The 26,880-nt window shown below is 32.3% G+C and overlaps 2 protein-coding genes across 5 annotated transcripts in view; one reads left to right on the plus strand and one right to left on the minus strand.

Moving 5' to 3' along the window:
* The window catches only part of LOC129798843 (uncharacterized), a 527,934-nt gene extending 526,804 nt beyond the window's left edge, over positions 1–1,130 (minus strand). For all 3 annotated transcript variants that reach the window (XM_055842247.1, XM_055842245.1, XM_055842244.1), the window contains exon 1: positions 450–1,130. In XM_055842247.1, the coding sequence (XP_055698222.1) occupies positions 450–479 (30 nt within the window). In that variant the 5' untranslated portion in view covers positions 480–1,130. The remainder of the gene's footprint in view (positions 1–449) is intronic.
* LOC129798846 (elongation of very long chain fatty acids protein 7-like) overlaps positions 1–26,880 on the plus strand; it is a 147,029-nt gene that overhangs the window by 23,246 nt on the left and 96,903 nt on the right. The window contains exon 1 of one of the 2 annotated variants that reach the window (XM_055842251.1): positions 7,578–8,104. The exons of the other annotated variant lie outside the window; for it this stretch is intronic. Coding sequence (XP_055698226.1) covers positions 8,102–8,104 — 3 coding nt within the window. The 5' untranslated portion in view covers positions 7,578–8,101. Of the gene's footprint in view, positions 1–7,577; positions 8,105–26,880 lie in introns of those variants that run through there. 2 annotated transcript variants of the gene reach the window in all.

Consider the following 26,880-nt stretch of genomic DNA (forward strand, 5'->3'; position numbering starts at 1 on the left):
GTAAAAAAAACCTCAGACAATTGAGAAATTAAAAAAGGGCGCCAAGCCTCAAAAATAAACCTCACATAAAAATTTACCCCTCAAAAGTTCTGTCGACCGCGACCCTTCGAATTTTCTATCCCAAAAAACGCCGCGTGCGTTCTTTCAAGGGGCTGCAATTGCATGTGACTGACGCTTTAGAGATGGTTGATGCAACTCTGAGGGAGCCAGTCTTTTTGGATTTTAGGCCCTAAAAAACTTTATTATTTGCACTAGAATAGCCAAATTTTCCAGGTAGATAGTACATGAAGCCCTTTGTTTATTTTATTCCAAAAAAAAAATTTATTCTATTTGCCCCAAGTGGATGCGATTGATGAGATTTATGTGCTAAATTTTGACAGGAGGGGTAAAATTTTACACACTCACACACACACATTAAGAAAAATGTTGAATGGACAGTAGGATTTTACCTTGAAATTTCCGCAACACTTAGCCGCCATTATCCCATGAAGAGGTTTATTTTTCAAAGGGAAACAGAAATTTTTTAAATGAAAAACTAAAATAAACACCGCACACACTATCGATAAAAAATTAATAAATGACCGATCAATGCAGTTTTTTTTTATTACAGCAAAATACTACCCATTTACTTTACAATTCCCACTATCATTTCTCTCTGTCACTCACTGCAGACTCTTCTTGGGAATATTTCGTCACTATAATCAATAAAATCTCTATCTCGCTCTCACGTATCTTTATCAATTAGCTGACTATCTCACTTTAACTGGCAAATAGCCCAATAATTCTCTCCTATTCTCACGCACACGGTTCGGAAATTTTATTCTCTCAAGCTGTCACTTTGCCGCGGAATATTTATTCCAAAACAAGAAACCACTCAGCACAATTCACTCAGCAATTTACCGAAAATACCGCGCTCAGTGGAACTTTATCCAGCAAATGAGCGATTTAGATCGAATATTTAATTCGGCAGATTCTCCAAAAATTCGGAATATAAAACAGAAAATCTTCCCCTTAAGGATTTCTCCCTTTTTCTATCTCTTTCTCTCTCTCTTGGCTACAGATGTCTCCCACAAATAGTAGGACACTTCTATTCACCTCGACAGACTTACACAGACTGACCACCCCTACGAACGCAAACGCCTTCTGTGCTGTGGAAAATCTGCAGACTCCTTCTACAGAATTCCTGCAGATTCCACTCACCACTTATGGAGAATTTCTCACTAACGACCTCTACCACAAACACCCAATACACACTCGACTGTCATCTTTTGCCGACATCTCGGCAAAATTTTCACCGCCAAACAAATTCAAACTCTGTCGATGTCACCAGAAATATTCAATGTTTAGCAATTTAAAAGAATGCCAAATGCGAATTATTTACAAATTAGCTCCAATTGCATATTAAAAAAAAGAGAGAAGAATATAAAATTTATTGTCAAGTCACAGGAAAAGTTACGTTAATTCACTGAGGGTTATGGGAAATGCGATTGTCTCTAGATTCTGGGTCGATTTGCCATGGATAGGGCTACAGTTCACCTAATTTCATGATTTTAACCCATTAAAGTCCATAGAAGAATTGTTATGTACACTATGCTCATCAATTTTTTAGTTGATTGACGGTTGTATGTCCTGATTTATATACATAGAGTATACAGAGATCGGAGGGACATTTTGCTGTTCTCAGGAAATTTTCTTGTATATGTAGGATATTTTAGTATTTGCTAAACATTTTACTGTTCGCAGGAAATTTCACTGTCCTCAAAAAATTTTGCTGTTCTCGTGAAATTTCACTCTCCTCAAGAAATTTTACTGATCACAATAAATATTACTGCTCTCAGAAAAAAGGACTTTTCGCAGAAAATTTTACTGCTCTCAGAAAATATTACTGTTCTCACGAAATTTCACTGCTCGCAGTAAAATTTACTGTTCCTAGAAAATGTTAGTGTTCTCAGGAAATTTCACTGCTTGCAAGAAATTTCACTGTACGCTTGAAATTTTACTGTTCGCAAAATATAATTGTACCCTTGAAATTTTACTGTTCACGGGAAATTCTACTGTTCATGGGAAATTTTAGTGTTCTCAAGATATTTTACTTTTTGCAGGAAGTTTTACTGTACTCAGGAAATATTACTGTTCCTATGAAATTTTACTGTTCACGGGATACTTTACTGTACTTTACACACAACGTTTTACTGTTTGTAAGGGAATTTTACGATTGACAGGAAATTTTTCTGTTCCGAAAAATTTTTACTGTTCGCAACAAGATTTAGTTAGGCTATTATTATAATTCATTTCATTGAAATTTTTACAATTGTCCCCTTTCTAGTGTGTCCACTGCCGTCGTCATGAAAAACGAAAAGCTATTGAACCTGCCTTCAATAGCAATGTAAAGCTTATGAAACGTTGCTTCACCGCGATTATATGTTCTTATAATTATCCTTTTTAAGCGGTGCATTAGATTGAGATTCAATTGTCCCAAAATTCGAATCTAATCTTGACGATTGATATAATAATATGAAGATTAAATTAGATTTGTAGAAGAATGACTTTTGTGAGCTTAGAAATACTGCTCAATACTTTTGGATGGAATTTTTTATTATATTATCTGTAGTAATTTCTGTAGAGTAATTAAAGAAAACTTGTATAACAGTTCTATCGATAAAATCAAAATGTCATAAATATCAGTGTTTACGGCCACTCTTTCTGACGTTTCTGAGGTTTAGGATAGCGGTATCTTTTAACGTCTATTCTAGGTATTATCTCATTTTCATTAATTTTCATTGAGATTGAACATTGAACGTCAAACGCTACTCCAAATTCATTTTCATGCGCTCCGAATTTTTTTTGAGAACTCGAGGTAATATTGCATTTCCCATTCACATTGAAGAAAATCAAATAAATCTCCATCTAATTACACGAAACATAGAAAAATAATTTAAAAAAAAACTAATAAAAAATTGATTAGCAAAAATTATTATATCTCATAAATCACATGTATGTACTGTACTGTATATGATTCACTCGTCTTTAGTGGGTTAATGCAAAATTCTGCCATATCAGCAAAATTTTGACTTCTTCTGACTTTAATACTATTTACGTGTTTTTTACCGAGAACTACTAACTGATATTTTAAAATTTAATATTTGTTGAATAATGTAATCTTTTTTTTCTTAATATGCTTTTCCTATTACAGTTCAAATTTATAACAAACGTCTATCCTTGATAGACAATATGTCAAAGGGTATATCGGACACGAACTTCCTGGAAACTCTTGGACATGTGATTTATTTTCATTTCTCCTTCAGAGAATGAAGAAATTGGTCTTGAAATTAAAGGAAAAAAAAGAACATTACGAATTTTGCATCAATTGACCTTCTGTCATCGACGTGGATGCGACTTTTTTTTACACATGCCGGAGAATTCAACATCTTTTCGAACTTACATTGAGATATGAGCAATTTTCAATGACACGTTTTTACGATTATTACAATAAGTAATTTGATAATTGCCAATTTTTGGTAAATTAATAACAACCTTGTTTCACAAATTAACACTATGCTAAATGCGAAAGTGAGAAAATTTGTGGGATAATACAGATTAACAAACGCTTAAGTTTGATGACATTTAATGATCAAGAAAATCAGAATTTAAATTATAAATTAGATTGTCTGTCTATTGAGTAGGATAATTCGATATAAATGACAGTAATCTTTTAAAAGAGAATTTCATTATTATAAAATGCTCAAAAAAAACAAAGCTCAGCTAAAAATTGGGTAATTAATAATACAATGTGGCCTCACCTGAAAGTGCGTCAGAGTCCCAGTCAAAGAGTCCTTTTGTTAAGAGAGATCCCTCATCTTGGAAATTTCCATGCATTGGTAAACATACCGTTCGATGACCTGCCGCATTTTCTTAAGAACCTTCTTGAGAAATTATTGTTATGCAGCGGAATATTCCTAAGGGAGATTTTATGATGATTTGTAGTTCTCAATCATTTTCAAGAAGTTTACTGGACTGGGGAACTTTGCAATACTTGTGAAATTCATTCACAATTGAACTCACACAAAAAATCCGATTGAATCATCATAAAGAGGTACAGCAATAGTCTGCTATTTAATAGAAATTGCTTTTTTTGCTACTGTAAAGAGTCAAATGTGATGATGGATAAAATTATGATTGTTTGAACATTATTCTTTAACGGAAATTTAAATTCTTTTGAAATTATGATAAGAAAGATAAATTAAGAAGATTTTTCCCAACTGATATTTTAAAGAACTTTGAGTTTCAAAAAAATCTATCAGACAGAAGCACAACAATTTGTGAAGAGTTTAGATAATTATTTTATATTAAAATAACTACGGGTAATTCGTGGAAGTGCTTACAAATTTTGTACATCATGAATTAATACACATAAATTTTTGGATATATCCCCGGTGTTTTGAAATTATTTATTTAATTTTGAATTTTTAGTATTTCAATATTTTTATTAAAAACGAGTGGAAAAGCGTCTTAGGCTTTGCAAAATGCTCGAACTCATTACTTCGATCCTATATCTCAAAAGTACTTGTGCATCATTTCCGTTTAGTGGTTCACAATCAATTTGAACCAATTTATAAATCACACCAAAGATGCTGCAAAATACCTTAAGAATAAAGAATTGATTTTCGGACAAAAGTTACTTATCGGCTCATAATCGGTTCAGTACCGGTTCACAATCGATTTGAACCAATTTAAAGGTCATTCAAAACATTGCCCAAAATACACCTCAGGAGTAATATAATTTAATTTCAGATAAAAATAAGTTATCGGTTATGAACCGACTCAGAATCGATTTGAATCGGTTCAGGCTTGTTAAAAATTCAATGAACTTTCCAATGATCGCAAATATGACACAATTTCTTTGACTTTAACCTTTGACTTTAAAAACCCGTTATTATAGGAATGATTTAACAGTATTTTCGTTTAAGGACGAAATATCCGCCTAGATAACCTCTAAAGTATTATATATCCAAAACTAAAAAAAATAAAGTAACTATAATGCATACAAACTTCTTGTGTTCAAAATAAAGACTTTTTATAATCGATCCTACTTAAAATTTCAAAAAAGAAAATCGTATTTAGCCTCTCCTTAATTAGGTGTAGCGGGTAAAACCAATCAGCGTCTAAGCAGTTTGCTCGCTCTTTCGAACTAAATAGCTCGCAAACTAAAACCGTCTTTAAACTAGAGGTTTAGCCCAGTGTCCGAAGATCTTAAAATCCTAAATATTAGCAACCAATTAAATTGATTCTAATTCAGAATCTAACAGATCATTTGCTTTTAATAATCCAAATGGAAAAATAAGAGAAAGTGCCCATGCTTTGCACGGTCCCAAGCTTCATAATGACTAATTTTTTCCTATGTTTATGAATAAATATGACTCCGCAATATATTTTAAAAACAGGACACTTTCCCTTTGTTTTTAAAATATGGGTGCGATGAGTCACATTAATTGAAAAACATAGGAAAAATTTAGTCATTATGAAGCTTGGGACCGTGCAAAGCATGGGCACTTCTCCCTAAAGCCATTTGAATATAAGACTTAAAAGCCTTTTAGGTCTGAAGCCCGTATAAGAGATATATCGTCTTGAGATTTTCAGCAAAGCTTAGGGTAAGTGTGACAAATTTCGACATAGTTGCATGCAAGCGCCAAGGTCTCAAGTTTTAAATGTAATATTATTAATACAAATTGAATATTTTTATTACTTCTTTTTAAGGAGTGTTGCTTGGAAACTTGTAGACAGTTTATCGTCTTTATTTAGCCTAAAATCATTCTTAATACATTTTAAAGTGAATAAAAATGTAGATATAGCTTTGTAGCCCTATTTCGGCCACCTTCATTCTCATAGTTCTTTGCCCATCAGGAATTCTTCAAATGTCTTTTTCACGTCATCTTGTTTGTCGAAACTACATTTTTTGTTATTCTTTTGCATTGTATAATCTCTAGAGCAGAGGTGTGCAAAAACCGTTGAAACCGAATTAACGTCAAAATAAGTTTTTGTTATAGTAGCGTTTTGACCATTGACGTACATGTTTTATTTGCCATTTATTCGGTTTCAACGGTTCTTGCACGCCTCTGCTCTAGAGTATGTAAAAGCCAAAAATTCATGAAAATTCGAGGAACAAAAAATGTGGCCGGAATTTGGCACACTTACCCTATACATCGGTTAAAAATCGTAAGTCAACTTGGTGTATTGACTCCTCACTCTCAGCTTTCTTTCTACCTTTTTGAAGATCCTCCTATTTTTGTTTCTTTCAACAGTTTCGCCCTTATGGGATAAATCGGACACAAATTGTAGTACAATATAACTAAACTTCAGACCTTCAGAGCTTTCGATCAATGAAACAAAATTTACTACTTCTAACCTCCCGAAAAATAGTCAGTCCTTGAGAAATTGAAAAAAAAAATTTCACGGTGTGTTTTCGAGCAATTCAAAAAACATGTTTTTGTAGAGGAAAAGGAGCGGTTGATGGAAAATGACGGGCATATTAATTGAGTGGACTGTTTTAATAGGGAAATGCTTACAAAGAGACCACTTCTGCTCTGAGCGTCTCAATTGTCCTAGGGTCGACTTGTGGGCGGTGGGGGTCCTCCAAAAGTTCCAAGCCTCTCTCTCTAAGCGTTTGGGCTCTATAGGCGTGGTAACGGCCGGATACAGACGGCCAAACGAACAAACAGTGTAATATTCATTTCTCACTCAGAAATAGTTAGAAAAGTGGGCATATCTTGGGAAAAATATTTTTCGGAGGTTGCAAGGTGGAAATTTTAGGGAGTGAAAAAATCAAGGAATTATATATAATATATACTGCTTTCTCTGTAGAGTTTGCGCAGTAGAAACTCATCTACAATAAGTTGTTCTAGGTTTATTACTATTTTTGAAATAATTTTCTAATGATCTAGAAATCTACAGAGATCGACTTTAATCTTGTGCGGAATCCTGCCTAATAAGTTTAACTCGTCGTTCAATATTTGCTGGAAGCAGAGATGTCACTTAAATTTACAAAAAAACACCAAGTGTAAGGTTTTTATAATTTTATTACAATTTTTTTTATAATTTTGTGAAACCAGAAAGTAAACCGTTTTCGAAACGTATCAGCAGTGTAGAGGAAATAAGGACAACGAATCAAGAATTTTCCTTGTATCCTCTTTATTGGTCGAAAATTATCTGAGAAAGATCAATCTAAAGTCAAATTTATTTAAAACATTTTTTGAAGTCTCGATCTGTGAAAACATTAAAATAGTTGAGTTACTATTTGAAAAGAAAAGAAGCTTTTATCGAAAAGCTTATCAAATTACAAAAAGATCACTATCAAATAATTTTGTTGAAAATTGTGAAGAAAAATGGGAAAAAGAGTTTAAAAAAGAAATACTAGGGAAAACCAGGAAAGACCTCACACCAATATCACTGCAATTGGAAGTCTTTCTTCCCTGCTTGTCCAAGTTGTGCTACCATTGGCGGTTCTGGCGGGGAGTGAGGTGTAATATCTGACTGTTTACCTGGGCAGCAAGTTAATAAATTCGCGATTTCTGCTGTCTGTTCAGTTCCATAGCGACTCAAGACTCGATCGGATCGCGATTTTTTTAGTCCTCACGTCTTCACCCTCTAAATTGAACTTTTGGAGCCTCTTGGAGTTTCAAAGTTTTTAGAAAAATTACTGTGCCAGTGACTTTTCTGTTTCAAGTGAAAAAAGTCCAAGACGGGACCGAAAGATCAAATTTGGGATTTTTTATTCTTATCGCAATAAAATTTTATATTAAAGATCGGGGTGGTATAGAGAAAAACCGAAGGCAATCCATGGAAAAACCTTCAGTGTCAAGAAATTCAATGGATTATTAATTTCTTTCTGTGATCATCAGCGAATCTTGTGGCCATCACATTTCTACTCACCTTCCTCATTTTTGTATTTTTTTTTGTTTTGGTAGAGAAATTTCACGCATTTTAGTGTTTTTTCTGACTTTACAAAAAAAAGCAGCTGAATTGCTGAATAATCATATTAATAATTTTGTGGTGTTTTATTTAATTCAGCGCAAGATATTTAAATTATTTAGGGTGCAGTGATAAAATGGTAAGTGATTATTGTGAGTTTTTGGCAAAGATCATTGGGAAATAATAAAACATAGATTGTAGTTTCCAAAAATATCTATATATAAACTTCGCTCGATATAATCAGAGAGGCGTTCGAAATTGTATATAATACACCACAGGTGTTCTTGAAGAATCAGATTTACAGTCACCAAATTTAGTGATTCCGCCAAATTCGCCTAAGAAATCTAGAGAAAGAGACTTGTTGTCGATGAGAAGCCCCCCAACAAGAAATTCCTCTGAATATGTAATTTGTACTAACTAGAAAATCATCTTCACACAATTCCATTAAAGCAATTTTCTCCACAGAAAATATCAATGAAAAATTCTCATGAATATTTGTCGACAATTGTGCTAATATTGCGCATATAAATTTTATCATAACTACCCTTTTAGTCACTCTTTAATCACAAGAGATAAATTTTCAACTGAAAAAAAGTCGTACAAGTTGAGTGAAAAATTGCTGAAGCATTAGATCTTTCAACAATAAATTTGTCCACAAAAACAATTAAAATGATGTATGAATGACTCTAAAGGGATTGTGCAAGTTTAAAGTGAGACTGTTTTGGTACCGGAAGAAGGTGGCCAAAGGTGAGAAAATTGTGTCAATTTGGCACGACATAAAAAGAATGTTTTTTCTTAGCAAGAGACAATTGTGTTTGGAAAAGGCAAGACTAAATACTGCAGTTCCCCAAGGGGCATGTAACTCAGCAAAAATTCCAAAAAGTACACTAAAGCTGACTGTCGATAGAGTTTGATTTTCAAAGTTTCTGCAATTTGTACATTGTAATTAATTATGCAAGGAATATAAATGTTGAGAAACATTTCGTGGAGTATCTTATTCAGTTTCAACATTGAAGATTCAATTTAGTTTGTACCTATATTTAAAATAAAAAACAATTTAGGGATTTAAAAGAAAATAGGGTAAGTGTGCCAAATTTCGGCCGCTGTGACTCTAATACTCTAGACACACTTACGACTTAAGCAGAAAGACGGCTTAGTGGAAAATGATGGATATGTAATTTAACCATTATTTCTAATATAATTACGCTAAGCCGTCTCTCGGCTAATCCTCAAGTCTGTCAAGGCCATAACTTCGGCCAAGCAACTGAATTAATTAAAATTATGAATTTTATTCTTCAAATAGTCAATGTATTTTTTTCTTTCAAATATTTTTTCTTTTTAGAATGTAAATACACTAAAATAATTAAATTTTGGGGTATAATTTAAATTAAAAATGTGTTATAGAAACTTCGGTGTGGAAAGAGTCTTACAAAAAATGTGAAAGATCGCTTATGTTGATGGAAGTCTAGTAACTGTTAAGTGCAAATATTCTTCCTTCGAGGATTTTCATTAAAATTGATTAGTCTTCATTAAATATTGTTTTAGTTCATGTTAATAAAGAATCGTTATTTAGATTCACTGACCATGTTGTCCATAAACAAAAATTAAATTTAAAAATAATGTGTAAGGGGAGAGCACCAGCGATCGGCAGTGTTCCTCGGATCGTCAGGTTATTACGGTATTGTTGCTCCAAATCAAATGAATTTTTAAAAATTATTAGCTACTTTTTAGCATTTAACTTTCTCAATAATACAGTACATTAGCTCAGATTTTATTTATCAAACCACATTTCGAGAGACACCTGTTTGAAATTGTGACGATCCGAGGTACAGAGTACAAGTTTGCAATTACATCTATTTTTTATTAAGTTATAATATAGACTGGTAAAAATGAAAATATTAACACACTCAAAAATACCAAACAGTATTTTGTAGCTTATATTTTCAATTAAATACGAAGTATGTCTCTTAACATTCCGATCCGTGGTGCTCTTCCCTTATAATCAAAAAGAGAAAAACGTAAAAGTGTCACATAATTTAGGCATGAAAGCAAAGACTGGCCAGTAAACAATCGATGGCCAAGGGCTTCGGCCTTATTCTACATCAAATTAAATACATAATTAATAATATTTTTATTTTTATTAATATTACATTCCTTACAAACTGAATATAAGTAAATACAGTGGGACCTCGATAGAGTCAACTCCCGATAGAGTTAATCTCCGATAGAGTCAACCAGCTATTTTTTTTTACTCTACGGACTCCGATAGAGTCAACTTGGACCCAAATTGACTTCGATAGAGTCAACTTTTCCATTATTATTGATCTAATAATATTGTATGACTTTTTCGAAATTAAAATCAGTGTATTGGTGTATGAATGTAAAGTTTTTAACACATGAAAAACAATATTATGATGAAATTCGTATATTAACAGTGTACACTCAGTTCCGGCATTAAGTCCTCCGGGATTATGCACCTGACGGAATTATGCACATTCAATTATGCAAGTTTGCCTACTTTTGGGAGTCAATTTATGAAATCATTTTTGAAATACTCCTGAATGTATACTATGTTTCGACGCGGGAAATTTAAAAACATTTTTCTACTTTTTCAAAATAAAACTTTAATTTCTAAAGTTTTATTAAAATTAAAGGTAAATTTTTTAAATATTCTAACCATTTATTGAAGAACTCTGGCCAAAAAGTACTGTTTGTTAATGCATTTCTATTAAACAATTGAATCTTTTTGTTTGAACTACTTTTACTCCGTGCGAAATTCGTTCTACGCCCGATTTATTCAAAAGAAAGCCCCTGCGGGTATACAAATTTTCTCGATGCATAATACCATTTCCCGCATTTTTTTCGGTCCCGAAAATGTGCATAATGCCGGGATCTAGTGTAATCAAATTTCGACAAAATAAGTTTTTTTTTCGTGATTTTAAGCGTTTTGACCGATTTAAAGTTCTCTTATCTTTTCTCTTTTGTCTTAAGATTTTTTTTTATTAAGCCATATCATTCCGTATGATGTGTTTTCCTGTAATCAGAAAAAAAAACGATTTTGGCGGTGAAGGGGAGTGGTAGGGGGGAAATAAGGACCATAATAATAATCCCCAGGTTGACTGATTAGGGGGTCATCTGAAGTCTCCAAGTAGATATCTCTAACCATTTAGCGCCCATTTTTCAGAACAGGAAGAAAATGAGAAAATTTGGTTTTTTTGCTCTTTTTGTGAAGTTTAGAGCCATAGTTTATGACGTAACGAAAAGAACAACTATCAGTCTCTTCTTTCATACAATAAAAGTTTAAAATAAATTCTAATTAATTAAATAAATTTAAATAAATTTTCCGACTCCGATAGAGGCACCGAATCCAATGGAGTCAACAGGCCTGGAAATAATTAGTTGAGTCTATCGAGGTCCCACTGTAATACCTTCAATGCCAGAAGTTATTCGGTCATCTATAGGGTATTCAATCCTCGTACATTTGCATCATAAACCAATTAGTTTACCATAATTAACCGTCATGAAGCAAAAATTGTTTCCAACTATCTAAAGTTATTTTTCGAATGTTTGTACGTAATAGAAAATTGATGGAAGATTACAGAAATGTAGGACATTTTTAGAAGATCAAGGTGGACGCTTAATTATTTATCTTATCGGTCTCATTTTTATTGCTGAATTTCGGTCAACGAAAATCTTCTCGTCTTTAAAGAGTTAATTCATTGCATATCCATCGAATGCTAAATTTACTTCCGTCTTTTCGTTTTGCTTCGGAGTCTGATCTCCAACGCTAAGCCGGCTCGCACGCAGGGTATCAAAGGATCTTAAGCTTCCAGAAATATCAAATTTATTTTCACCCTAAAATAATTTCATTAATTTCAAGTATCAGGATCAGGATTCACATTCGCATACATTAAGTAAAATTGTGTAAGTTGCTCACCCCCTGATTTTACAGGCTTGTTTGACAAAAAAATATTAACCTCCATGAAGTTTACACCTTTTACCTCAAATAGCTGGAAAAATAGAATGAAGCTAGTTAAAAAAGAAGCAACAAACACTTTACTGCCACAATAAATTGACTCATAAAGAAGGTGTATTTATTGTAATGACTTTTTTTGCAATTTTTCTCTCTTTATGCAATTGATGACCGTGCTAGAAAAGACTGAGTAGGACTTAATAAATTTATAATCAGCATATTGCCTTAACTGAACATCTGCGAGATGCAAAATGCGTGGGTTTCGGAATACTTCCATTGAAAAAGATCCTCCCAAGTCAATCAGAACCTTTTGCTAATGAATCTTTTTTGCTGGAAAAAAAGGCTTTGATAAAAGCTTCTGAAAGAAAAAGCAATGAACACACAACTTCCCTGACTGAACAACATTCCTCTTCATGTCTCATTCTCTTGCACATTATGATCCAGCACCTAATTACCAATTCAAATCAATGAGTGACGTGATAAGTATGCATGTATTGTTATTAAACATGTCACAAATACACTTTTCGCGTGATATTAATAGCTGAAATTAATAATGGAAAAAACTTGTTCACTTGGTGTCTTTTGAACGAAGCGTTTCTAATCGGCGCGTTCGTTCTCGAAAGATGAAAAAATATTTTTTCTTAATTGTATTTTCCATATGAGAACTGAGAAAAGTGATTGACGAGAACAGTTGATGGAATTAAATTATACTCTGGAAATCACGAAAATGACATTGTGGTCTCTTCGTGAGATTGATAAAATTAAAAAATTGTGTAGGTTGTCGTGAATCTTCCTGGACAAAGGTCAAGATCACATCCGCGATGATTCTTCATTTTTTTACACTTTAGAAATGACTAACCTCTGGATTATGTTGGTTTAATTTAGCCTAACTTACCTATCTCACTTAATACCTAGTGAGGTAGTTTAGGAAAGAAAATCTTAAAACCCAATTTTACGATATTACCTTACAAAAATTTTAAACTATGTTTGTTTTTGAGTTGTTTCGAATTGGAAGTGCCTGAAATTTTTATTTAATTAACTTTGGCGCCTGTAGTCTAGGCAAAACGATTTTTCAATATTTTGATATTGAAGTGATTATGGCTCTGATTGTAGTCAACCACTTTGATTCTTCACCGGGGGAAATTGAAGGTCTTAAAGTGACTGAGAATTCTTTAGAACTAGCCTAGTTTGAAAAACTAACACCAGAGGTGCTATCATCTCATGTTAAGGGGTAGTGGGACACCTTCGAATTGGGTCATCTTTAAAATTAGGCTTTCTTCCCCTATTTTTAAATGGAGTTAAGTCTTATCGTGATATAATTTAGCTTCCCAATTAGTTTGTTGAGCTAAATCATATCATAATAAGGTCCAGTTTCATTTAAAATCTGAAATATCTCAAGAATCAAAAGATTTTTTTTCCTGTTTACAATTTCATGGGAAATCTTCATAAGGGATATCGGGGCAATCTAAGCCGATTAAATTGTTTGAAATGAAGTATTTTAATAAGAGTGATAACACAGAAAAAAAAGAGGTTGCGATTAACTTTTTTTCGTCATAACTTTAACACTTTTTGGGTGTAAAAATATATCAACATTTTTTAATGTTAATTTTACACCTTTTAAGGGTAAAATCAACATGAAAGGATAACTTTAACCCATAATACACCTAAAAAGGGTAATATTTACACCGTTTTTGGATCAATACTGCAGGGTAAAATTAACATTTATGGAATGTTATTTTGACTTTTTCGGATTTCTCGGATTAAGAAGTAGTAAGAAGAGTGTTAAGGCAAACTACAACATCCCACTACTATCTAATTCTACTCTTGGCTACTGCTGACCCAGTTTCCTCTATTTGCATTTCGTTTACTACAGCTTTTCTGTGAGATATTTTTGAGACTCTGAGCTGGCAGTTGAAAGCATCTTCGCATTTTTCATTATTTTACTTCTCGAACTCTACAGACAGAGGACACAATTTTTCTCAATAGGGGAAAGCGCGCTACCTTCGGACGATTCAAGCTTCGGACAATTCAATTTATTCTCCATGTTCCTTATGGATTTCACCCACAGCTTTTTCTGAAAATTTGTTAATTAATAAAAATTAATTTATAACACATTGAAAGAAGTGATTTGTGCGAAGCATAAATTGTCCGAAGGTAGCGCGCTTTCCCCTACATCTTTGCATTTCAGACGACTTTTGAGAAATGACGTCACCTTGATTGTCTGCCTGTCCGTTTGTACGGCCGTTATCACACCTAGAAGTCAAACGGTTAAGCGGTCTTCATACTAGAAGTTTAGCCCAGTTCCCAAAAGTCTCAAAATCCTAAATAGATATTAATTTTATTTGTCTTTCAGAATATAAATTGATCATTTGTCTTTAATAATCGAATCTTATTTTCAAATTATATAAAAATTCTTGACTGATAAGAAATTAAAGATGTTAAGTAATATGGCTAAGCCTTAGGTCTGAAGCCCTTCGGGGATCCGTCGCCCCCCTCCAATTAGAAGACCCATTGATCCTTAACATGCCCCTCATCCTTACCGTTCATCTTCACTGGCAAAACCACGTTTTTTGGGATTACTCAAAAACGCGTCGTGTGATTTTTTAAATTTTTGTATGTGTTTTATAGATTACCTAGGCGAACATTCATCCATATACGAAAATACCATTGAATTATTCCTAATTACGATTTTTCAAATATAAAGGTTAACCCTTTAACGGCGAGACACTTTTTACGGACCGAAAATCAACAATAAAAAATTAACTGATAAACAAAATCAATGAAACGTCTTATATCTGATTTTAGAAAATCCAACGGAGTCTGATTCGATGTTTTTTTTACCTCTACGAGCGATAGGGACAAAAATAGCCTAAAAGTTTAAGTATTTTTTCTGACTATATATACCAATGAATAATAATTTTCAAACTAATGAAAAATATTATGTATGAGTACTGTAATTTCTTTTTCCGAAACGGTTTTGCATAAAAAAATGGAAATATAAAAAATAATTAAAATATTTTTTCAATATGAGAATTTGAAAATTCGTCATTTTTAAATTTAAATATTTACTATATAGCAAATACCTGGAGACTTTGAAAAAATATCCTAGATTCATTCAACTTTTTACTTTGCAATTACGTACAAACTTAAAAAGTATTTTCTTTATGGGACACCGGTGTTCCAACCGTCCCTTAAGGGTTAAAAGAGCTTTAGAAAGCATCTTCCTCAACTAAATGGGGTCATATTTGGGATCATTGGAAAGGCCTTATAATTCATGATAAGCCTGAACTGATTCCAACCGGTAATGAACCAGTTCGTAACCGATAACTAACTTTTATCCGAAATTCAATTTAATTTATTACTAAGTTATTTCGGACGATTTTTTTGTATAATTAATGAATCGGTTTGAATTGGTTGTGAATCGGTAAACGGTAAATGTTGCGAAAGTACTTTTGAGATGTAGTATATAAGTCACGAATTCGAGCACTTCACAGAGCATAGAACACTTTGCCACTCCTTTTTTCTATATTTCTTAGAAACGAAGATGTTATTTACCCCGCAATAATTGCAAATTTTTAGTATCAATAAAAATATTGTTCATTTTTATTTTTTTCAATTACGGTAGTGCAAAGAATATTAAATTGCATAATAATTTTTAATAATTATTCTGAAACTTCTAGTGGAAAATCTCTTTCAAATTGAATGGAAACTCACAGGAATTTTTAAAAAAAACTTGATTTTTTTTGTAGAGTTTATAGGATTTTCAAATTATTTTCAAACAAATATTCTTCTAGAAGATCCATCATGATAATTTTTTACCACCCTTACTTAGTAAAATAGTAAATAGTTTTGAGTTATCAAAGTACGTACGGAATATTGAGTTTATTATTTATTCTAACGAATGCACTCTAGAGAATTATATTGATGAAACTTCAAAAGCTTTATCAATAACTTAAAGATAAATATTTTTTAATAAAATAAAAAAAAAATATCATCTGTTTTTGCATTTTATCTCTTCGTTTAGATAGGGCTAGAAATAAACTGATAAAAGCAACGAAACTAGGAATCAAAATGTTTCAAACCTTCAAAATAATTTTAAGTAAGACTATGATTTTTTTAAATCATATCAATTGCAATAATTTACAATATTTTATAAATGTCATATCCGGTAGTTGAAGAATCTGCTGAGTTCAATCCTTAATCCTTTCAATTTACTAACTAAATAAACGACTTACTGCTTTGTAGTGCGTTTAATTGTTCAATATTTTTATTTACATTTCAAAAGAAATCTAATAATGTATTCATTGCGAAAAACGTCACTTAATAGAGAAGACTAAAGAGAAAAAAACTATTAAATTTAAATTTTTATGAAGAATAAATTATAGTCATATTTTACGATGCAAATAAATGTTTAATTTGTGTACTTTTCCAATAATTCTTATAATTCCACTTGTTGATTTAATTTCAACATAAAATACCGCACATTGAGGTACGCCCTTCAATTCCGAAATACACCTCGAAAAAGTTAAAAGCATCAATTTTATTAACTGCATATTGCTCTAAAACAACCAATAAATCATCAGTGAAATATGTGGACACAGTCGTTGGAAGTTTGCATGGGAATATCTCGGGTAATTTGAATGATTTGTTGAACAGTTTGAAGAGAATTTCCTAAAATTTCCCAATAAACACCGTTTCATGAAGTGGCATTATGTTTTGTCATGTAAAAATTGTGTTTTGAATGAATAAAGTTATTAATTTTATTGTTAGAGATTACATGATGCAGAATAAACTAATTACTACTGCATGTTTAATAGTCATCCTTTTGCAATTGCAAAGTGGAAACAAGTGAAAATTAATCAAATTCTGAATTGCTCTCAATTTCTCAATCTCTCACTTGTTTCATTGGCGAGGAAGATTTCTCAACACTTAAAAGACAAAGAGTGCAATTTTTCTCGGAACAAGAATTTTTCCTATTGTCTCTGTGTACTTTTTTTTAGTCAATTGTGGTATAGAGAGAGAAAAAATTCCAATGGAGGATGAAGGGGTATGGAAAAGTGTCTATTTCAATTGGAAATTGAGCGAAAAGAATTCTCCGGCAATTTTATGTGCGATTCACCTTTGACCCATTCTTGGCGGCATAATCGTGGTTGTTTGTGGGAAATGCATGAAAACATGAGGCACCTTTCGATTAATCAATCTTGGTGGCATTTAATTCCGTCACAAGCGGATCAAATTGATGGAATTCCTATAAAGCTCATTAGAAAGAATGCCAAATCGTCATCAACCTTCTCATGGGATTTATCGCATTATGATTGCAATTTATTGTTCAAAAAGAAAAAAAAAACCCTGTATTTCACGCCAAATGGAGATGCATCAGGTGAATTGTGGAAATTTATGGAAAATTTATTCTACAATCGACAAAATTATATCCATTGACGATACTCTTGGGAAGTTGTTTGTCGAGAGAATCATGTCGTTTTAGTTGTGATTCTTTCATAATCACAGCTATTGTGAGGCTACTATTCGGTCAACCATCTCTGGTCGTACTCATATTCATATGATAATCTTTTTTTTAAGCTTCCTAGGTTATGGCAACTCCCAACCTATAAAATCGATCCGGACCTACCAAGTGTCCAGTACCTAAATACACTCGGTCTTTAAAGAAATATCCCTACAATTTTTTAGGTCATTAGAAAAAGTGATATTTTCACATATTTCTAAAGAAAGCTGGACCTAAATCCACAATTTGTGTTTTATATCTGAATTCCATTGCGTTATAAACAATATTAGAAATATGCAAAAAATTACGTTTCAATGCAGTCCCACCTCCCCCTATTCAAAGACAATTTTCTATTTAATTCTATTATTCTATTTTGAATCAGTTTTAAAACAGCCTTTATACCGTTTTCTTTTCGCTTATTAATTTTTAAGCGGTTGTACATAATGGGATCGCGGGCTTTAAGACATCTAGTTCGGTCTTAAACGATTTTTTCTCAATTTAACTTCGATTTTGAATAATTTTTTGACGATGAAGACAGTAGCGGGACACTTCGAAATTCTAACAAAAAATTAGATGAGACACTAGAATTATCCGAAAGTCAAAATGTCTTGATTTTTTATTTTTGAATCCGATCTCTGATCTATTAAGTTTTTAAACTCCAGTTGTAAGCACGTAGATTCATAAGATCTTTCCAAAATAATGTCTTAAAAAATTTGGCGTTTTTGAAATTCTACTTATAACTTTATTTCTGGAAGGTCTTTAAAAGACCAACCTTGCAAAAATGGTATGATATATTAGCTATTTCTTTTTTGTCTATTTTTCGGATTAACCCTTTAAGGACGAGAGGGTCAAAAAATGGGGATCAGAAAAAATCACTTTTTCTGATCCAGAGAGCATAACACATCTTTGGATGACCGTAGGAAAAATTTCCTTTTTGGGTCACCGCGGACCCAATCGTCCTTAAAGGGTTGAGGAAATCTAAAAACGGCTTTTTCTTTCTAATAATTTTACAACAATTTTAAATCAAATTTTCGACAAAGATACGTTTAAGAAATCCTTAAAATATTTTTTTGCTTAAATTATTAATTATTAATCAACTAAAAATTTCGAAATATAATTTTGAATTTTTTGTATTTTTGAAAATTTTGTAAAATTTCAAGCCTGTGCTTGGAGTGACTTATCACGCAAATTTCTATTCAACTTATTAGCTGAACATTATACAGCGTTATGCCCTGGACACACTAACGACTTAAGCCGAGAGGCGACTTAGTGGACAATGATGGAAATGTAGTTTTACCATTCGTTCGAATTATTTACGCTAAGTCGTCTCTAAGCTAATACTTAGGTCTGTCAAGACCCTTATACGAGTTAAGATTTAAAAGAATAAACTTTAAAATGTTCTTTTTCTATAAAAAAATACTAAAGGCGAAAATCTCGAAAAGCGAAACTCCAAGGTAAAATCCCAAAAGCAAAATTCCGAAAGCCAAAATTTCGAAAAGCCAAAATTCCAAAAGCCAAAATCCTGAATTGAAAAAAGAGTCATATAACTACTCCCACGATTATACCCGCACTTGCTGCAGGCAAGGAATTTTTTATGACTTGGAATTTTTTTTTTTGATTTCGATCAACTGACAAATTTGACTTATTCGGGTTTTTTTCTCGAAATTTTGGTTTTCGAGATTTTGGCTTTCGGGATTTTAATTTATCGGGAGTATGGCTTTCGGTATTTTAGCTGTCATCGGTTTGGAGTACCAATTTATAAATTTGAATTTAATTTTAATTTTTTTATGAATTTTTTTAACAAGTGAATTCTTTTAACAAGTTTTTTTTTTCAAAGTGAAGTTTAACAACTTCACTTTGAAAAGAGAATACCTTACCTTACCTTACCTTAAAGAGAGCTTACCTCAACCTTTTTCGAAATAGCGTTTATATATTCAGGTGTTTTCGAATATAACTTTCATTTTTTTTTGAAAGACTAAATTTCCTTCAATTTTACTTCTTTAAAATATACTCCTATTATAACATCAAATTATTTTTCTAAATTTTGTTTTAAATTATTTCTCTTAAACTTAAGGTCAGCTCGAATTTATGCTATTTCGGCAAGTCATATAAAGTCGATTTATGAATTCTTTTAGTTTAATTTTAGTTCTAAGCTTTTATTCTAACCTGGCTCAACCGGATATTCAATTAAAGAATCTCAGCTTCCATAGACAAGAATGATCTTATCACTAGTTTTCTTCAGTAACACCTTCAAGGCTTGTTTTCCGGGAAATTCTTCACAATTGTCTGTGGTTTGGCTAAGAAATTCCCGCTTGTTCTTCCTCCAGCAATTTATGCCGACAAAACGCTTCGACAAGCAATGTGCGTGAGTTTTTACCATAACTTTAGTGCTTTCCAGAAACTTTTTCACCAAACAGATTTTTTTCCAGTTACAATGTAAGCTTAAATCTCTACAAAAAGAAAATGCAATTATAAAAAAAAAATTCTAAAATTTATTGTATTCAAAAAAAAATTGCAAATTTTGGTCTCGTGTCCCATTCGCGTGCAAGTTGCACGAAGAATTTCCCACGATTCGCTTAGGTCAGTGTTCAGTGAATAATTTAGCATTTTACACCCAACACTCTTTGGGCAAAATTACCATAGAGGCCGATGGATTTTTCCTCCATTGTTGTCTCTATCAATTCCCACAATTATATCACTCCAGAAAAGACAAGAACCGTGGCTGGTGTTTGTGCCTTCTAATTACATTGCAAACCATATTCCACTCCACACTAACTTCCAAGTTCTTGTAGGAAAACACAGAGAAAAAAAAGTGGCCGATTCAGCAAATATGGCAAGTTATCGGTTAATTGCAATTGTCCCCATTTTTCCTACAAGAAAATTCCATTTTCACATTTGCTGAAATTTGCACATTTCAACGTTTCATCCCCTTGAATAATTGATGTGCCGAAATTGACTTTCAATTTAGGAATTAAGTCAGTATAATGGACATTTTAGAGATTACTCTTAAGGGAAACATATATGAATTTTCTTGCTCCAGATATCCCAATTATTTCTAGCATTGGGTTTTTGATGCAATGAGATCAATTTAGGTCATTAGAGATGATTTTTGATAGTAATGTATTTATAAAAAGTCTCTAAAAGCTTTTGGTTTGCGGATTTCTCGGAAAATTACAATTATATTAAGTGAAAACATTAGAATCAAGAAGAGACTCTAATGACCGTAGATATTATTTATACAGTAAGTCTTCTATTTAAATACTTAATTAATTTAAATATTCAAGACAACGGATGAATTGTAAAATTATCTTAGCTTTTGAAAGAAAGTTTAATGGGATCCCTATCCAATTTTAAATTTACTGACCCCCCAAAATTGAATATTTTACAGATCATTTAGAATTTTTTACTCATGAAATCAAGCTTTAATTAATTAATTAACTAAGTATCCTAGTTAATATATTTAGTTGATTTTAAAAAGCGATATTAGAAATAAATATACTTAGCCATTTAAACTTTTAGACATTTAAAAAGAAACTGCTCAACTTTTTTCAAAATTCTTTATCGAAAACTTACCCAAGTAGCAAATTATTAATTTAACTACAAAATGTCTCGTTAAAAAAAAGGAACCAGTTGATCAAAAAAAAACTACTCTGCATTAAGATACAATAGAGTCTCTCAAATCTGAATCTCTCAAATTCGAACGCCGTTTGGATTCAAAATGTCAATTGTGAGGTTATGTTAAAAAGTTCGTATTCTTGGTGAATGAAAATCATATTTATGTGCTTCTTTCTGAATGTTTACATACATTATGGTCGTGTAAAATGAAAAGGAAGTATGTTACCACTAAGTCTTGCGAGAAAGTACGGGAATTTCATACAAAGTACAATTTAATCTCACACAAATTTCGTTAATTTTGAAAAAATCGTTCGAATTTGGGAGGTGAGAAATGTCAAAAATACCCCCCAAAGGCGTTCGAATTTAGGAGACTCTACTGTATGTACTAAGAATTTTTACGTCACAATTGTGAAATTAGGAATGCATTCGTAATAACATGGTAATTTGTAAATGAAGTTAGGCGACTTTTGCCCAGGTAAAGAAATGTGCGATACCCTGGAACGACGTCGATGCAAGCCTAGGACTACTCTTTCTTTTTCATTTGCTACTTAATGAATCTAACCCGAGGCAATACACATTTTTACAAGAAGTACAGTCAAGTGTCCTAACCCGGGCACTTTTGCTATCTGGATCGTTTATGACTAATCCACTTAAAATAATATTTTTATTTTTATTTTCGTAATATAGTCACTAATGTAACATAATATAACTATTCAAGTTTGATAAAAAGCAAAAATAATATTTTTATCCGTTAAATAAGTGAGTGTAATCGACTCATATAAAACTTGTGCCAGCTGGGTTCTTCACTAAAAATTTTCTAGCAGTGATATTTTCGCTAATGGCAGCTGGTTGATTGAAAACATTTATTGTTTTTTCCTTGTGAAAAAAAAGTATTTTAAATCCAATAATTAAAAGTGAATTAGCGAAAAGGCGACCCAGTTAGTGCATACTGACTTATTTCAGTATTATAATTATTTTATAAATTTTCTTTAATATTTTTGATAATTTTTTTTATATTATATTTCCGAATAAAACAGTGAATAATTGTATGGATTTAGAAGAAGTAAAACAGAATTTCATCAGTCCAAAAACAAGCGTTTAAGTAGCACTCTTCGGAAAACGATTCAGTTACCCCACCTTACTATAATGGATCAAATTCAATAGAAACGTAGAAAAAATTAAGTTGTCCAAAGCTTAACTCTTTCGCGTCTTTAGGGTAATGTCATGACTCGGGGAAAAAATTTTTTTTTGGGTATTTACATTAATTGAAATCTATCTGTTCGTGCACGACATCATAATAGAAGGATGTAAGATTCTTGGCTCATTTTCTCAAGACTCCAGTTAGATTTCAATTAATGTAAATAGCCAAAAAGAAACTTTTTTCCCCGGGTCATATATGACTCTAAAGACGCGAAAGAGTTAAGTCGTCGGAAGAAGGTACCGAACTTCCCTCTTATATTAAATTTGTACAGATTTTTACCATATTGTCATCACTCAATGAATCGTTTTACATGTATTGGGTAAATTCTACTCCAAAACTGCAGGGGAATGTAGGCATGATTCGCACACAGTGATCCTTCTAACGATGCGAATTTTCTCTTTATTTGCAAATAGCTAGTTACCATTTCTCATCTCGTCTTATGAGGTTAATATTTATCTATTTAATTTAATGACTAAGAAATGACAAACTAGCTCTTTGCAAACTAAGAGAAAATTCGCACCTTTGAGGGTTCACTGTGTACGAACCATGCCTACATGGTTGCCTACATGCTTAAAACGAAAAATTGCTTTATATTTCATCTTATTAGTACACTTTACTGAGATAACTTTATTCCAGTTTCCATTTTAACTTATGAGTTCACTCCATTAAGATAAGAGATCTTCAGACTGAGGAATCCCACAGGTCTTGAATTTTTAAATAACAAGCAATTGCTGTAATTTTTCTAAATATGATTGGTCCTAAGTCTGAAGTTTTTCAAAAACCTTACTCATTCAGAAATTCCAGTAGTTAATGCTTTGTCCTGGACCCTGAGATGGGTAACTGTCTACTCTCAGAGGTCCATAGCTGGGTACCTGATGCTGCTCTTTCCGTAATTTGACCAACACTCTCTTTTCTGCCACTCACAGTGTCTGACCTGTCTGACCTATTCTGCTCTTGCGAAGAGGAAAAATGGCAAAAAACTTTTAAAAAACAACCGTAAATATAGGGGAGACCGGGGAGGTTTGGGACACTTTTTCATGTTTTGACTTTGAGACACTATTCCAAAAAACCACGATAGTGTATTACAATTTTATGCGGTCTATAGGATACTTATGGGTATTGACTTTATAAAAAGTACTCGATAGAACTTGGAAAACAACTGAGTTTTCTTGGAGAAGATAAAACATTTTACTTGACGCTTTGTCCCAAACCTCCCCGATGTGGGGCAGTATGGGACGCAAAAGCTGATGTTTGGGACGAGTTTTTTCTCGCATAATTTGTATCACTGGAACACCGTAATTAATTTTTAATACCAGATTAACAATATTTCTGATAGAAATAAAAATGTTTCATCTTTTATTAACACTTAGAAATTAATATCAATTTAATTTGTGCAGTAGAGTCATTTATTGTCAATCAATTATTTAAAGTATTTTCTTCTTATTTTCCATCTACCTTTCTTTTCTTTTTTTATTCTAAATATTGCAATCATGATTATCAAATTCCTCAGGCGAGTAGATTTTCTTGCAACTCTTAGTTTTGAACTCATTGATGGATTCCTGTTTGATTTTACAACAACTGCATTGTACCTGTTTTCTCATTATTTCTCTGAATTAGCTCTCGCCTCGCCTTTTCTGGAGAACTTGTTCGAGAAATTTTCGAAAAAAATAGTTTTTAACTAGATTGGGCAAAGATCGAATATACTCTGAGAAGGAATTATTGATTCCCAAGACAATGATGGTTTAATTGTCCCTGTAGTTAGAGAAATCTGCTGCACTGAGAAACTTTGCACAAGAGGGAGATTTCCAGTAGAAACTGGGCATTACTCTTCATTTTGACAATAAACAATTGCATACCACCTACAATCTTGTCGAAAATCAACGTCCCATTCATCCCCTTTCAGGTGTCTCAAACATCCCCACGTGTAGTTTTAGTATTTAAAATCTTTATGTAAAAAACAAGAGCGTATAATCTCTGAAACTTTTATAAAAATATGTTCCCAGATTACACTGCTCGCTAGTGAGATAAAAAAGTTTTGATTATATATCGCTGACATAAAATACAAAGAGGAAAACTGAGACGTCAAAATATACGATTTTTATCAATTTTTGAAAAAAATGCTCATAGAATTAAAACAATAAAACTGAGGATATCTATTCTTTTAGTCAAGATACATCTTAATATTGCCTATGATACAGTAATGGTTAAATCCCATTTATTTCAAAAATTAATTGAAAAAATCGCCTTGTCCCACACTACCCCTGTCCCAAACCTCCCCGGTCTCCCCTACAAACCTTAACCAAAATCCGTATTGTTACATCTACTATGTGAGACTACCGAGTAATACCGGAACGTCGGAACGTTCTCATTTGATGAGCCATTTTTGAGTCACTGATAGGTAATTTTCGAGTCATCCCGACGACAAGTGTCGTTTTCATAATAGCTCGCATTGTTATTTCCCACTTTTCGTAATTTTTAATCGACTGTTGACCGAAAAATTACTCCTTTTTGGATTCTAGAGTATGACCATGAGGTAGCTCAAAAATGCTACTTGGGTACCAAAATGCAATCCATTCAGAAATGGAGACATGTTACTCAGGAGATCATATAAAATATTTTTTTAGTTCAAAGACTGAAATGGTTTGAGTATAAATTTCATTTTTAGTTGCTAAAAGAATAGAATTCTTGCAACTTTTTAAACAATAGCAAAGCGCTAAACTACTAATTTCTAATTTGATTCCCGAGGGTTTATTAAGATAATGAACTTTAAATAAAAATTACTTTTTATTAGATATTCATTACCTCTAAATTGTTAAGCTGTTTTCTTATTAATGCATACCTTACTTACTTCAATTTACCATTCTTTGATTTCCCACACAACACACGTTAATGATCGCCACCCTCTTGGGAAAAGTCTCCTTTTATAATATGTCAGTTTAATTAACTTCCCAAGCACATTGGAACACCTTGCATGCAGTAAATTTGTAAATTGAATAGAGAGTGACATTTTAATATGATACTTTAGTAAAAGTGACATATTTCACCTTTGTTATTTTTGAATTTGGCCAATATGTCATAAATGTCAATTTGACATTTAAATTTTTAAAATGACGTTAATTTTGAACCGGTTTTTGTGTTTAAGGTTTAATTAGGGTAAGTGTGCCAAACTTCGGCATAGTTGCATGCAAGCGCCAAAGTCTCAAGTTTGAAATGTAATATTTTAAATACAAATTGATTTTTTTTTATTCTTTCTTCTGAAATAGTGTTGCTTGGAACCTTGTAAAGAGTTTACCGTCTTTATTTACTTTAAAATCATTCTTAATGCATTTTAAAATGAATAAAAATATACACATAGCTTTGGTGCCCTATTTCGGCCACCTTAATTCACATAGTTCCTTGCCCTTCGGGAATTCTTCCAATATCTTTTTCACGTCATCTCGTTTGTCGAAGCTACATTTTTTGTTATTCTTTTGCATTCTATAATCTCTAGAGTACGTAAAATCTAAAAGTTCATGGAAATTCGAGGAACAAAAAAGGTGGTCGAAATTGCAAGCTGGCCGGAATTTGGCATACTTACCCTACAGTTTTCTCGTTGATCCTTGGTTACGTTGTAAACTAAACATGATAGTATCAAGATATTCAGTTTGTTTCTAAACATTTCTTTTAATTTATTCAAATCTTGTTCTCCACTGACACACTTACATAAATGTCTCTTTAATTTTTTCCGAGTGTAATTTTCTTCCTTGAATGAAAATATAGAATGTTTTTCCCACAATTATTTTTTATGATGTGCAAAATTTGCAAAATGCTTTTTTGTCAAACAATTTTTAACCTGTGTATTCATATGCTTCGCGATGTGCATAATATTTAGTTGCAAAGCTCTTTCTAAATTAATAGTTTATGAACACATTAACTAATGTATGTGCTAAAGTTTCTCAACGAAATAGAATTATACTGGTGAAACCTTTAGTATTTGGGTCAGAGGACTATTGTTCCCGGATAGGCTCTTGTGTGGGGTCATTGCGTTTCCTCTGGCTGTCTTCTTGACCCATTACAAAGTTTTACCAATGTAAATTGGCCCTTGTATCACAACCCAATCTCTAGGATAATTGAGCCCATTAAAATTATTTACATATACACTATTGTTTCAAATATTATCCACTTGTTTTGCCTCTATTTCCACATTTCAAAATGATGAAACACAATAATTCTCACAAATAATTTGGGGTTTTTTTTCACCACTCATCTTCGTCGCATTTCACCACAAAAATTATTTTGCAGAGAGATAGCATTACAAAAAGAGATGAGAAATTAATTAAATTAGTGATCCGGTTGGAAAATGCGTCGTAGCAGACACAAGAGTAATTAACGAAATACTTCCGTCTCTCTGACGCTCTATTTTGGATGCGGCAAACATTTTGGGAATTTTGTGAATTTCTCAGACCATGCATTAGCTGTTCACAAATGTCATCACACCAGAAGAATTAATATTTGTCAACACATTAGGTCACACTGCCCAGCATTGTATTCTAAATATGCAGAATTTTCCTGAAAATAACTGTCTAGGGCTATAATTGATGAAAAAGCTCAATGTTGAGCTTTCAAGTGGAAAATTTGTTGCAG

The sequence above is a fragment of the Phlebotomus papatasi genome, chromosome 1, assembly GCF_024763615.1.
Source record: "Phlebotomus papatasi isolate M1 chromosome 1, Ppap_2.1, whole genome shotgun sequence".
Classification (NCBI taxonomy): Eukaryota; Metazoa; Arthropoda; class Insecta; order Diptera; family Psychodidae; genus Phlebotomus; species Phlebotomus papatasi.